This window comes from Pimephales promelas, chromosome 8, assembly GCF_988280905.1.
Source record: "Pimephales promelas chromosome 8, fPimPro1.hap1.1, whole genome shotgun sequence".
Classification (NCBI taxonomy): domain Eukaryota; kingdom Metazoa; phylum Chordata; class Actinopteri; order Cypriniformes; family Leuciscidae; genus Pimephales; species Pimephales promelas.
The window spans coordinates 10,280,267-10,292,996 of record NC_142776.1 but is presented as its reverse complement, the minus strand read 5'-3'; the positions used below and the strand labels follow the sequence as shown (position 1 = coordinate 10,292,996).

At 37.4% G+C, this 12,730-nt stretch overlaps 1 protein-coding gene across 1 annotated transcript; it reads left to right on the top strand.

The window, feature by feature from the left end:
* The first annotated feature begins 2,627 nt into the window (after window positions 1-2,627).
* On the top strand, window positions 2,628-12,705 carry fhl2b (four and a half LIM domains 2b). The gene is made up of 6 exons (XM_089133895.1): window positions 2,628-2,759; window positions 4,623-4,796; window positions 6,811-6,985; window positions 9,971-10,140; window positions 10,224-10,410; window positions 12,115-12,705. The coding sequence occupies exons 2-6, from the start codon at window positions 4,641-4,643 to the stop codon at window positions 12,264-12,266; spliced, it is 840 nt and encodes a 279-aa protein (XP_088990021.1). The 5' UTR covers window positions 2,628-2,759; window positions 4,623-4,640; the 3' UTR covers window positions 12,267-12,705.
* The last annotated feature ends 25 nt before the right edge of the window (window positions 12,706-12,730 follow it).

Sequence of the window (12,730 nt, the reverse complement as noted above, 5' to 3'; positions counted from 1 at the left end):
AGTGGATAAAGTAACAGGACATCCGTCTATATTAAAGTTGTATTGTAAGAGGTTTTGTGAGTAGTTTTTTGGACCAATAAGTAATACTTCCAGAGTGATACAGAGTCACTACATACTAAATTGTATATTATTGTTCTATCCACTCTAATGCAATACCTATAGCACATAATTCAAATATACATTGGGGATGTAGGCTATACCACAGATCCTGTTGCATCTGATTGTAGGTCCTTTGACCCATCTGTAAAAATCTGAATACTGTCTTTACGTTTGTTCTTATATACAACCGCACTCTAAACACACATATGAACAAAGTTACATAAACGAGAAACAACAAGGACTTACAGAACAGAGGGAAGTTAAATAAAGATACAAATGGACACCAGCGAAGTTAGGACAGGTGACACAGATGATGAATTCTCAGGCAGAGAATGTCTAATTGGCTTTATGCCCAGCTTCACTACTTCCTGAACTTCAGCCAGCTCCTTGTTTCCTGTCTGCCATTATTGGCCAAATTGATTAATTCAGGTGTGTCTAATTATTGTTGCCATGACTACTGAGGTCAGGTACACCTGAATTAATCAATTTGGCCAATAATAGCAGACAGGAAACAAGGAGCTGGCTGAAGTTCAGGAAGTAGTGCAGCTGGGCATAAAGCCCATTGAAGAGAATTGGCACTGGCTGGTTACTTCCGGGTTCTGGACTAGCTGCAGTTACACGTCTCTGTCCATGCGGGGGCGCTCGCGGTCGAGTGCAGAATGAATGGGAGTCAATGGGGTTTCACCCCATTTCTCCACTTTTCTCAGGATGTAATTTTTTGTCAAGTAATTTGAAAGTTGCATTCAAAAGGGAGGGCTGAGAAAATACACTTGAACTTGAAAATTGCATTTTTAAGTTCACTTATCTGTTCTAAAAATCCGTTCAGAAATGTGATAACGTCACACAATAGCAGAATGCTAGCGTGTTCCGGCCAACAACAACAGCCTAACCTGTAAGAAATCAAAAGGACATAAGTACTCGTTCATTCGACTTTTGGCCTATAATCTATATTGAACTTGCGTAATCAACAATAAAATCTATGTTAATTTAACGACAAGCAGGTGAAAGAGACACTTTTAGCCGTTTAGCCCCATAGACTCCCATTCATTCTGCTCTCGCCCGCGATCACCTCCAGTGGAATTCTAATGGAACTGCAACCAGGATGATACACAACGGGTCTAATAGGAAGTGCCAAGGCTCTCCGTTAGACGGGCTCTGGTTCAGGTGTGGAGACACGAGGGATTCTGGGAAGTGTAGTGAAGACGAAGACAGGATGGTGCAGACGTTGACTGTGACACATTGGTTCTCACATGTCAAGTTAACATGCTTGAGCTACCATTTACCAAAAATGATGTGTGAGTTGATGAATGTTTATATGTGAATAAAACCCAAAATCCAATCTGTTCATTATATAAAGCGATTGGGTCTCTTCAGAAAATTTTAAATAAACCTACCGTTGTGGTAGTTGCTTAGTTGTCAACGGAGGGACAGAAAGGTCGCAGATTTACTCTGAAGATGAATAAAACTCTAAATGTGTTTGGAATGACACGAGTGTGTAATTGATTGATTTTTGGGTGAACTGTCCCTTCAAGGTTATGCATTAGACTAATCAGAAAATAATTATTAGATGCAGTTAACAAGTAGAAGATAAACATGGCATACATATGGATATTTTATAAATCTAAACATTATTTTACCCACAATGCCTATATGGATTCAATGGAAATAATACGTTTACGGAATTGTTACATAAGAGCATGTATGGTCAAGTATGGGGTGCATGAAGTAGATGTTGTGGCTTAGTGGTGTCTATGTATTTATAGTTCCTGATAAAGTGTCCAACCCATTTCAATCACCCCATTGCCCTTCCACAGGGGGAGTAATCCAATAAAGAGGAGCACAGGAGTCGCTCCTCCATCTCTCTTTCAAGAACCAAAGACGCACAGCACATCACGGCACAGGACAGGCAAGTTGAGCATCAAGAAAATCTTCTCTTCTCTTCTCTTCTCTTCTCTTCTTATTGTACTATATGTTTTTTGCCATTAATTCCACCCACTTTATCCCATTGCTTTTTTATTTGGATCTAATAAATTTCAACTTTTCAATCTTCACTAAAACTTTTTTTCAGAAAACATCTGACCTTTTCATTATCATTTTCATACACTGTATTTAAAGTAAATTCTTCCAATGCATAAATAGCTGTTTCTCCCTTTTCTTTCTATATGATAATTTCAATGCTTCTGCATGGCAAAATATATTTTAAAAGCTCAAGGTGGTTTATTTATTAAATTAAAACACAGAATAGATGAAATATGTGCTTCAGACTAAGGATTTAAAGTGGAGTAGGCTGCATTTTAAAACTGGCATGATTACTGAAATGTAAAAGGATGTGTGGACATGCCAAGATGAGCCAGTCTGTATTTTCTAATGGATATTATTTTTTAATTAATAATCTTCTGGGTTTGAGATTTATACCTGAAATAATGCTATAGTACTTTTTATAGTATTTTTTTCCCCCGTGTTGGTATGGGGGTAAATAAATGTGTCAGGCATCTCCACAGCCACCTGTCAGTCCTTCATAGCTATGGCTGAAAGGTTCCACAAACAGAGGCCCTCTTGTCTTTAATTAGCTGCACGTTTCACTGCATCACGCATGGTTTAACCGTAAATGAGTGGGTTGGTTTGGGGCTTCATTGAGGTAATTCACATGACTCATTAAGGTAATTCACATGACTCAAAAGATTCCCCAGCTAAGCTCTTGCGTTAGTCTTATTTAATCCCTGGGTACTGTATGTGCATGTCTATGTCTGTTTGAGACTGAGGGAGATATACCTCTTTACTGATAGTAAGGGACACACTGGGGACAGCTGGAACCACAGAGACTTCTCTTGATCTGGTGCCCAGTGTTGGTGCCAGTAGCCTGCCAGGCCGAGGACAGATCAAAGAATCCATTCAGAAACAACAGTGTGATCTGACAAGTGTTCACAGTGCAGATTTAGCTGACTCCACTGCCTCTCTGTGGGAGACGTACAGAACATTAAGTCTATGAAGTTATAATGAAGGTCACAAACACACCATGTGGCAAAGTGCTATAGCGTTTAGTCAACAGAAGGAAGTTACACTTTATTTTTGTGGTTCCCTGTTGATATAAGCAATGTTGCACCTACATTTCAACTAACTCTCTGTTAGGCATAAGTTTAGGGTTAGTAGAATAAGTTGACATACTTACAAAGTCACTTAGGCCTTTACACTAAATGGTTCAAGTGACCCAAATCCGATTTTTTCCTCTCATGTGGCACAGATAGGACATGACCGGTGAACGAGTAAGCAGGAAAAAAACGCATGGATTCCGATTCCCAGATTGGATTCAGGCCTCATTCATATGTGGTAATAAATCGGATATGAATCAGATACGTGCATTTGCGTGTGCCATGTAAGCAGACAAATCGGATATTCCCCAGTAAATGCGAGTCATGCGTCATTAAAAACTGCGCGATTATGGGCGCGAGCCGCGCGATGGAAGAAAGGATACACACAGTGGAGCATTGCGGAGGTTTCATGTCTTTTGAGTGTTTGGGGTGAAGAGTGCAGGCAAAAATGCAGGATTGTTACAGAAATAAATCCGTTTTTGAAGACATTTCACGAGATATGAGGCATTTTTTTAATGGCCAGAGCCTCTCCTCTTTTTTTCTCCGCAGTACGAGACCAATGTTTTGATGACTTATTGAAATATTGTGGAAAGAAAACTGGATAATTTTATTCGCATCGGCATCCATTGAATTTCGTGCTGTTTTGCTTAATTTCCCGGTTCAGAACCATCAGAACGTCTGCATTTGGTAGTTTCAGCAGTGTAGTGTGAATGCAAAAATCGGATATGGGTCACTTTTAAAAGATGATGTAAGCAGGTCATCAAAAAAATCGGATATAGTCAGAAAATCGGATTTGGGCATCAAGACCTGCAGTGTAAATGCAGCCTTATAGTCAGTAGAATGCCTGTGGGGGGCCGTGTTAGCTGATATTAAAGGGATGGTTGACCCAAGAAATGAAATTTTTGTTATCATTTATTGATCCTCAAGGTGTATGTATATTTTGAAGAATGTCGGTAACCAGACATTTGACGCTAGATATTGACTTCCATAGTATTATTTTCCTTCTATGGTAGTCAATGGAGACCTTCAACTCTAGTTGAACTCATAGTGCACTTTACCAAGTCTGAAGTGACTCAGCTAGACAAGCTTTACAGAGACTTTTGTTGTATTAGAATGAGACTCTCTGAGAAAATAAGCCACAGGATTGGTGTGGAGCTCAGAGCGGGTACGCTTTGAGTGCACAATTGCTGGACACATTTCTGAGGGATAACACAGAAATATTAGCAGGGCTTTTCTGAGGAAGACACAACAGCTGGGACTAATACATTGGCACGCATTCCACTCTTGCTTTAGAAAGTTTGCGTCATATTTAGCCTTTATCAAGAAGAGGTTAAGCACTGGTGTTATAGGCCTAAGTTTCATGCCTAACATGATTCCAAACTATTATCTGAACAGCAACCTTTATGCACCATTTAAAACACTTTTATTATTTAGGAACTGTTTACACCCAAGATGGCGGAGCGCTATGACTGCCACTACTGCAAGGAGTCTCTGTTTGGGAAGAAGTATGTTCTGCGTGATGAAAATCCATACTGTGTGAAGTGCTATGAGAGCCTGTACTCCAACACCTGTGAGGAGTGCAAGAAACCCATTGGCTGCAACAGCAGAGTATGTTGATCTTCATAATTTCTACCTTACTAAATGTTTTTACTAAAAGACACAATCCAAAACAGCTGGAGCTGCCCTGGTACACTTTAGCATATTTTACTTATGATGGAAATAATATGATTTAAAATAATATTTAAGTGTGAAGTGAATGAAATTTTTGCAGATATTTAATTCAAATTGAATGAAAACATAATAGTATTTAAATTTAATGCAATCAGCTGACTTTTTTATAGCTATACCTAAGTAGGACTTAAGTACATCTTTATGTAATTTCATAATAACTTATACTGTCTAAAGTTCACCATCAAAAGTACTGACAAGCATTTGTGGTAAACTAAAATATATTTTAATGTAGTTTCTGATGAAACCTGTATGTCATGTATTTAAATATTTTTGTAATTATTGTAAAGGTGAAGAATAGTACAAATAATATACTACACTTAATAATAATATTGTACATTTAAAATATATTAATTTAAAATGTAATTTCAAATAACACACTGCAGGTAAAGATATAATCAAGTAAATGGGCTTTAGTGTTATTTAATGATTTAATGATTTAAACTGTACTTTTTTACATTATTACAAAGTGCACCTTTTAAAAGTATACTTAAGCGTGTTAAAGGGATACTCCACTTTTTTGGGAAATAGGCTCATTTTACAACTCCCTCTAGGTTAAACGTTTGACTTTTACCGTTTTCGAATCCATTCAGCCGATTTTCTGATATTTAGAAGAATATCAGTAACCAGTAACTCATTGACTTCCATAGTAGGAAAAAAAAATACTATGGAAGTCAATGAGACCAGAGACTGTCTGGTTACTGATATTCTTCTAAATATAAGATGGATTCGAAAACGGTAAAACCCAACTGTTTAACTCTGGGGGAGATATAAAATGAGCCTATTTCCAAAAAAGGTGGAGTATTCCTTTAAGAAAGTCATAAAATTACACTTAAATGGCTTTAATTTTAGAATCTGCAAGTACAGTTTTTAAAAAAAAATTCAATTAAGTGCACTACTTTTCTTAATTCCAAGAATTACAGTTCAGTACAGCTCACTATCCAGAACGAGATTTGAGCATTTTTATTTAGTAACACTGTGCACATGATTTGGAGCTCTGTTTGAGCTGAGAGATCACCAGGAGAGCAGTGGAGAATAGTATGAATGCCAACTCATGTACTCTGGACTGATCCCAGCAGGACATCAGTGCTGGAGAGTGAGTCCAAAACCAAACAAAGAGACCAGATGAGCTTTTGTAGAATTACCAGCACTTATTTACCTTGGAGACAGAAACACAGACTCTCTATTGCCATTTCAAAGACAAATTTTATAACCTTTATACAAACTAAATCATAAATACTAAAGATAAAATGCATGTCATTTCAATATAATAATATATTTAACCATGTTTCTTGTAAGAAAAAAAAAAAGGAAGAAGAAATAGGAATAAATATAGACGTGTGGTGCTCTCTCTACAGGCTTTCTGTCGTTAGTGTCACGTCATGGTCATTAGTCCTGATGAGGAGGTTGTCACTTGTTTTGAGGACAGGCCTGGGGTGGGACCACATCTGTGTGGCGTGTCCTTGGCCCAGTTTGCTATCCCGCTACCCCCTCTAGAAGCAGCCAATCAGCATGACCTCATAACACCTTGGGCCAACGATTTAACGAGCACAAACACTCTCTCCAAATTGGTGGATAATTAAAGCAGTGGTGTCATACATGCATCCTGGGGCGATGTGCGCTCACAGCCCAGGACAGACTCTCACTAACGCACACCTATTGGCAGATCACACTGCGATTGGTCGCAGATGCCAGAACCTGCGGCTCTCATTGGAGAGTGACCCGCTGTGAAGCTGACATTGAGGAACCCTTTACCCTCCCTCTCTCCCTAATTATCAGTTCAAAGGCTGAAAAAGTCCACCGAGGCCAAATACGTTCTCCCTTAACCCTAAGTTTAATGCATCGGAGACAATGGGGGTTCAAATCATCCTTACTTGCTTGCTTTTGTCCTCAGGATCTGTCTTATAAGGACCGTCACTGGCATGATGACTGCTTCCACTGCTTCAAATGCCAGCGTTCTCTGGTGGACAAGCCGTTCTCCACCAAGGACGAACAATTACTGTGTATTGACTGTTATTCCAATGAGTATTCCTCTAAATGTTATGAGTGCAAGAAGACAATCATGCCAGGTAAGTGAAACATTAGCTTGCTTGTAATGCTCCTCACACATGTTCTTAGTCCTTTAGAAATCAAGATTCATCACAATGAAGCATTTGACAGTATCTTTTGACATTATTAACTGTGCGACATATGAGTCAATTTGCGATAGTTGACCCAAAAATGAAAATTCTGTTATCAATTACTCTGTCATGTTCAAAACACAAATGGTGATATTTTTAATGATACCTCAGGGATTTCTGTTCCTCCTTTGAAAGTCAGTTCCACAAGACATTGATGCTTCAAAAAGTTCATAAAGACATTGACAAATTAATCCATATTCCAGAGCGATTTAAATCTTCTGTAAAGACACGATTGGTTTATGACCAGATCAAACACTAAACATTGATCAACACATACAACGAGTACATCAAATATGGTGAACGGATGCTCAACCGTTGTGCTTGATGCGCCAAAACAAACATGGGTAACACTTTATTTTGATAGTCCACTTTAGACATTCAACTTACTATTAGTAACTTTGCCGCTACATGTCAACTAACTATCATTAGAGTATTAGTAGACTGTTAGCTTAATATCTGCTAACACTTTATTTTGTTGGTCCCCCAACAGACATTCAACTGACTGTAAGTAACTTAGCAACTACAAGTCAACTTGTTCTCCTAACCTGAACCCTAAGACCTAACCCTAACCTAACAGTCTACTGACAGTCTACTACAGCCTACTAATACTCCAATGACACTTAGTTGACATGTAGTTGAAAAGTTACTTATAGTTAGAATGTCTAAAGTGACTATCGAAATAAAGTGTAACCCAAACGTGACTGGTTATTGCGGAAGAACAAATCTGTTTGCATTACACACAAGAACAAATGTCTTTATCAACTCTTTTAAGTGTCAATGGAATGGACTTTCAATGGAAGAACAGAAATGTCTCAGGTTTCATTTAAAATGTCTTCAATGTGTTTCAAAAATAAACGAAAGTCTTATGGGTTTGGAATGACATGAGGGTGATGGTGCATTCCAGTCAAGTTGGAAAGATCATACTGTACTTACGATTTGAACGCATGAACATTAATACAAAGTCGTATTGGTATCTGAGTTAAGGGCCTGTCAGTAAGAAAGCATGTCGGACGCAATGGATGAATCATTTGTATTAATAGTACATTTTATACAATATATGTTTTGGTTGTTGTTGTTGTTGTTGCATGTACAAAATACCATTGTATTGTTCAATCTACAGCATCTTCATAAATTAAATAAAACACAAAAAAGTAAAAAAAAAAAACAAAAACAAAAAAACACTAACTTTTGAAACACAAACAAACTTTATTTATCATTTTGTAGATGTAGGGTTAAAAAAAATCTTAATTTTGACGTCCCAAATCATAAATACTACTCAGCAAATTTAGGTTCTGAGAACGTTCTGGGAACGTTAGTTTTTGGTCCCAGAACGTTCCTAGAAATTTCCCTTAAAGGGTTAGTTCACCCAAAAATGAAAATTAAGTCATTAATTACTCACCCCCATGCTGTACCAACCCCGTAAGACCTTCGTTCATCTTCGGAACACAAATAAAGATATTTTTGATTGAATCTGAGGGCTGGATCACTCTTCCATAGACAGCCTGAGGGACTGCCTCTTGACGGCCCAGAAAGTCATTAAAAGAAAAGGTTTAAATATTCCATGTGCCTACAGTGGCTCAACTATAACTTTATCAATCGACGAGACTACTTTTTGTGCGAAAAAAAAAACGTAAATAACGACTTTATTCGACTTTCCATTACTTCCTTATGGGCGCATGCGCGAGAACTGAGACGAGACCGTTCTTCTTCGACTACTTTTTGTTACCGGCTGCTCACCGCTTAGGAGTTTTACCGCCCCCTACCATATAAGATGACGTACTGCTTGTAAACAGAACGTTTTGCGCCTCCGGCTATATCAGTACGTCATCTTATACGGTAGGGGGCGGTAAAACTCCTAAGCGGTGAGTCGAAGAAGAACGGTCTCGTCTCAGTTCTCGCGCATGCGCCCATAAGGATGTAATGGAAAGTCGAATAAAGTCGTTATTTACGGTTTTTTTTCGCACAAAAAGTAGTCTTGTCGCTTGATAAAGTTATAGTTGAGCCACTGTAGGCACATGGAATATTTAAACCTTTTCTTTTAATGACTTTCTGGGCCGTCAAGAGGCAGTCCCTCAGGCTGTCTATGGAAGAGTGATCCAGCCCTCAGATTCAATCAAAAATATCTTTATTTGTGTTCCGAAGATGAACGAAGGTCTTACGGGGTTGGTACAGCATGGGGGTGAGTAATTAATGACTTAATTTTCATTTTTGGGTAAACTAACCCTTTAAGGTTAGGGGAACGTGTTTGCTGGCTCTTTAATGATTTTCATTTTTGGGTGAACTAAACATTTAAAGGGTTAGTTCACCCAAACATGATTATTCTGTGATTAATTACGCACCCTCATGACGTTCCAAACCTGCAAGACTTAAATTCATCTTCGGAACATAAATATGGACTTTTGATGAAATCTGACATCTTTCTGTCCCCCCATTGACAGCTATGCAACTACCACTTTGACGCTAGAAAAAGGTGCGAGAGCCAATGAGGTTCATTCTCACGCGTTACAACACGTTTGAGCTTCCGCAAGAACCAATGAGGTTTATTCTTTCGCACCAATCAGGTTAAGTTAAGCTTCTGTTTATGTTCGCTGAGTGTTTACTATGTGTGAATACTAGCCTAAATTCAACCTGTTCATCATATAAAGCGATTGAGTCTCTGGTAGTTGCGTAGCTGTCTAAGGAGGGACAGAAAGCTCTCACATTTCATTAAAAAGATCTTAATTTGAGTTCTGAATATCTCACGTGTTTGGAGTGACAATTTTTGGGTGAACTATCCCTTTAATAGGATATAATCCATCCTCACTAATATCCTGCCAAGTCATGGGATATTTGTTTGTTGATCTGCATTTTTCTCTATGTCTCTATGCCATTCAGGCTCCAGGAAGATGGAGCATAAGGGGAACAGCTGGCACGAGACCTGCTTTTCCTGCCAGCGCTGTCAGCAGCCCATTGGAACCAAGAGCTTCATTCCTAAAGACAACAATAACTACTGCGTGCCCTGCTACGAGAAGCAATTCGCACTGCAGTGTGTTCACTGCAAGAAGGTAAGAACAGCTGGAATGCAACATGTGGCTTTGAATATATGTAAAGTGTTGAATGATATCACACCTTTTTTGTATCCTCTCAGCCAATCACCACTGGGGGCGTGACCTACCATGACCAGCCATGGCATAAGGACTGCTTCCTGTGCACAGGCTGTAAGCTGCAGCTGTCCGGCCAACGCTTCACCTCTCGTGATGAATTTGCCTATTGCCTCAACTGCTTCTGCAATCTGTATGCCAAGAAGTGTGCTGCCTGCACCACCCCCATTAGCGGTATGAGCGTTCAACACATTTACATCTCCTTATGTTTGGAAGGTGCTTATCAGAACTGAACACAAGCTTATAAACAGTATAAACAGTATATACACTCTCAGAAAAAAAGGTACAAAAGCTGTCACTAGAGCTGTACCTTTTCAAAAGTACACTTTTGTACCCAAAGGCTGCATATTGGTACCTTAGTGGTACATATTAGCACCTAAAATGTACATATTAACACTTAAAATGTATATATTAGTACCTAAAATGTACATATTAGGTTCTGAAATGGACATATTAGCTCCTGAAATGGACATATTAGCACCTAAAATGTACATATCAGCACCTAAAATGTACATATCAGCACCTAAAATGTACATATTAACATTAAAATGTACATATTAACACCTAAAATGTACATATTAGCATCTAAAATGGACAAAAGTTTACCTTTTGAAAAGGTACAGCCCCAGTGACAGCTTTTGTACCTTTTTTTCTGAGAGTGTATATATATATATATATATATATATCAGTATAAACAACATATTTGTACTGAAAGTTGCAATAAAACAGAAGTAGTGACAGGTCTTTTCTTATCTATTTTATCATTTGCAAGAAAAAGTATGTGAACCCTTTGCAGAATCTGTGAAAATGTGAATAATTTTAACAAAATCAGAGAGATCATACAAAATACATGTTATTTTTGTATTTAGTACTGTCCAAAATAAGATATTTTACATGATTTTGTACATATAGTCCACAAGACAAACAAATAGCTGAATTTATTAAAATGATCCCGCTCAAAAGTTTAGGGACTATTGATTATAAATACTGTGTCGTAACTTGAATGATCCACAACTGTTATTTTGTTTTATGGATTATATGTACACATTTTTTTTTTTTTAATGTAAATATCTTATTCAGGAGAGTACTAAATAAAAAAAGTAACATGCATTTAGTCTGATCTCTCTTGATTTGTTATAATTATCAACATTTTCACAGATTCTGCAAGGGGTTCACATACTTTTTCTTGCAACTGTATATCCGAATGAAACGGATTATAGAAAAACAAATTTAGAAAGGGGTGGGGTTTAAGTGGACTAAAGTCCAGCATGTCACCAGAGAGAATTCATTTCACTGGTTTGAATCATGACATTTTGATTAAAACAGTTTTAAAAGAAGCAAATGAATATAGATAGGGTGAGTTTTCATTTCATGCTGACTTTAATGTACACAAAAATCACCATATTAAAGGAATCGTTCACTCATAAAACTACAGTTCTTTGAAAAAAATATCTTGGCCACTTTTTTAGTAAAAGTGATTCAGGAATGAAGCTCAACTTGACAGAAGAGCTCCATATAAGTATATTAAATTAAGTCCATATGAGAAATGTGCTATATTACTGGTATTTTAAAGCCATACAATGGTAATTATGTTAGAAACAGACCAAAAATAGATAACTTATATAACTTTTTATTATATTTTTGTTGTGATTTTTGTCATTTGGGAGATTTTGAAAGTCCCTTTTCTAATTTATCTTGATTATATTGGAAAAAAGCACCCATGATATATATATGTAAAGAACATACATGTTTTGAATGACCTTCCTGTATGAATCTACCAGCAATCTTCTTGTCCACACTTTAGCAAATAAAATCCATATTTCCCATAACATTATTGCTATATGATCATTTTTTTTTGTACTGTCATATCCTTTGCAGGTCTAGGAGGAAGCAAATACATCTCCTTTGAAGAGAGACAGTGGCACAACGACTGCTTCAACTGCAAGAAGTGCTTGGTGTCTCTGGTGGGCCGTGGCTTCCTGACTGAGAGGGATGAGATCCTGTGTCCTGACTGTGGCAAAGACATTTGATCACACAGCATAGCACTGCAATTCCTAACATTTTATTCTTTCAACAAAGTTAAATAGCAATACAAGCTTTTATCATAGCTAATATATTTGTCTAATAAAAGTTTAAAGGAGCCTGTGTGTGCCAAGGCGTATTATATAATATTGTGTCATGTCTTTATGGTTAGGGTTTAAAATGTTGCCAAACAAGAAACATAATTATGCAGAGTGAAAATTGTCTTTGTTTTAAGATCTAAAGACATAAAGCACATAAGTGTTATTGCCTAGCCTATATACTTTTTTTGTGACTAACATTTGCTTTTGACTCATCAATCAATATTTGTCATTTATAGACTGTAAAGAATTTGCTGTAGCTCATAATAAACTTCTTGAAAAGGCATTAATGAAAGCCTCAGTACTGCTTACAAGAGATCACTACAATAAAAAGTGACTGACATTCAACACATTTACTCTAAATATGCCTCAGC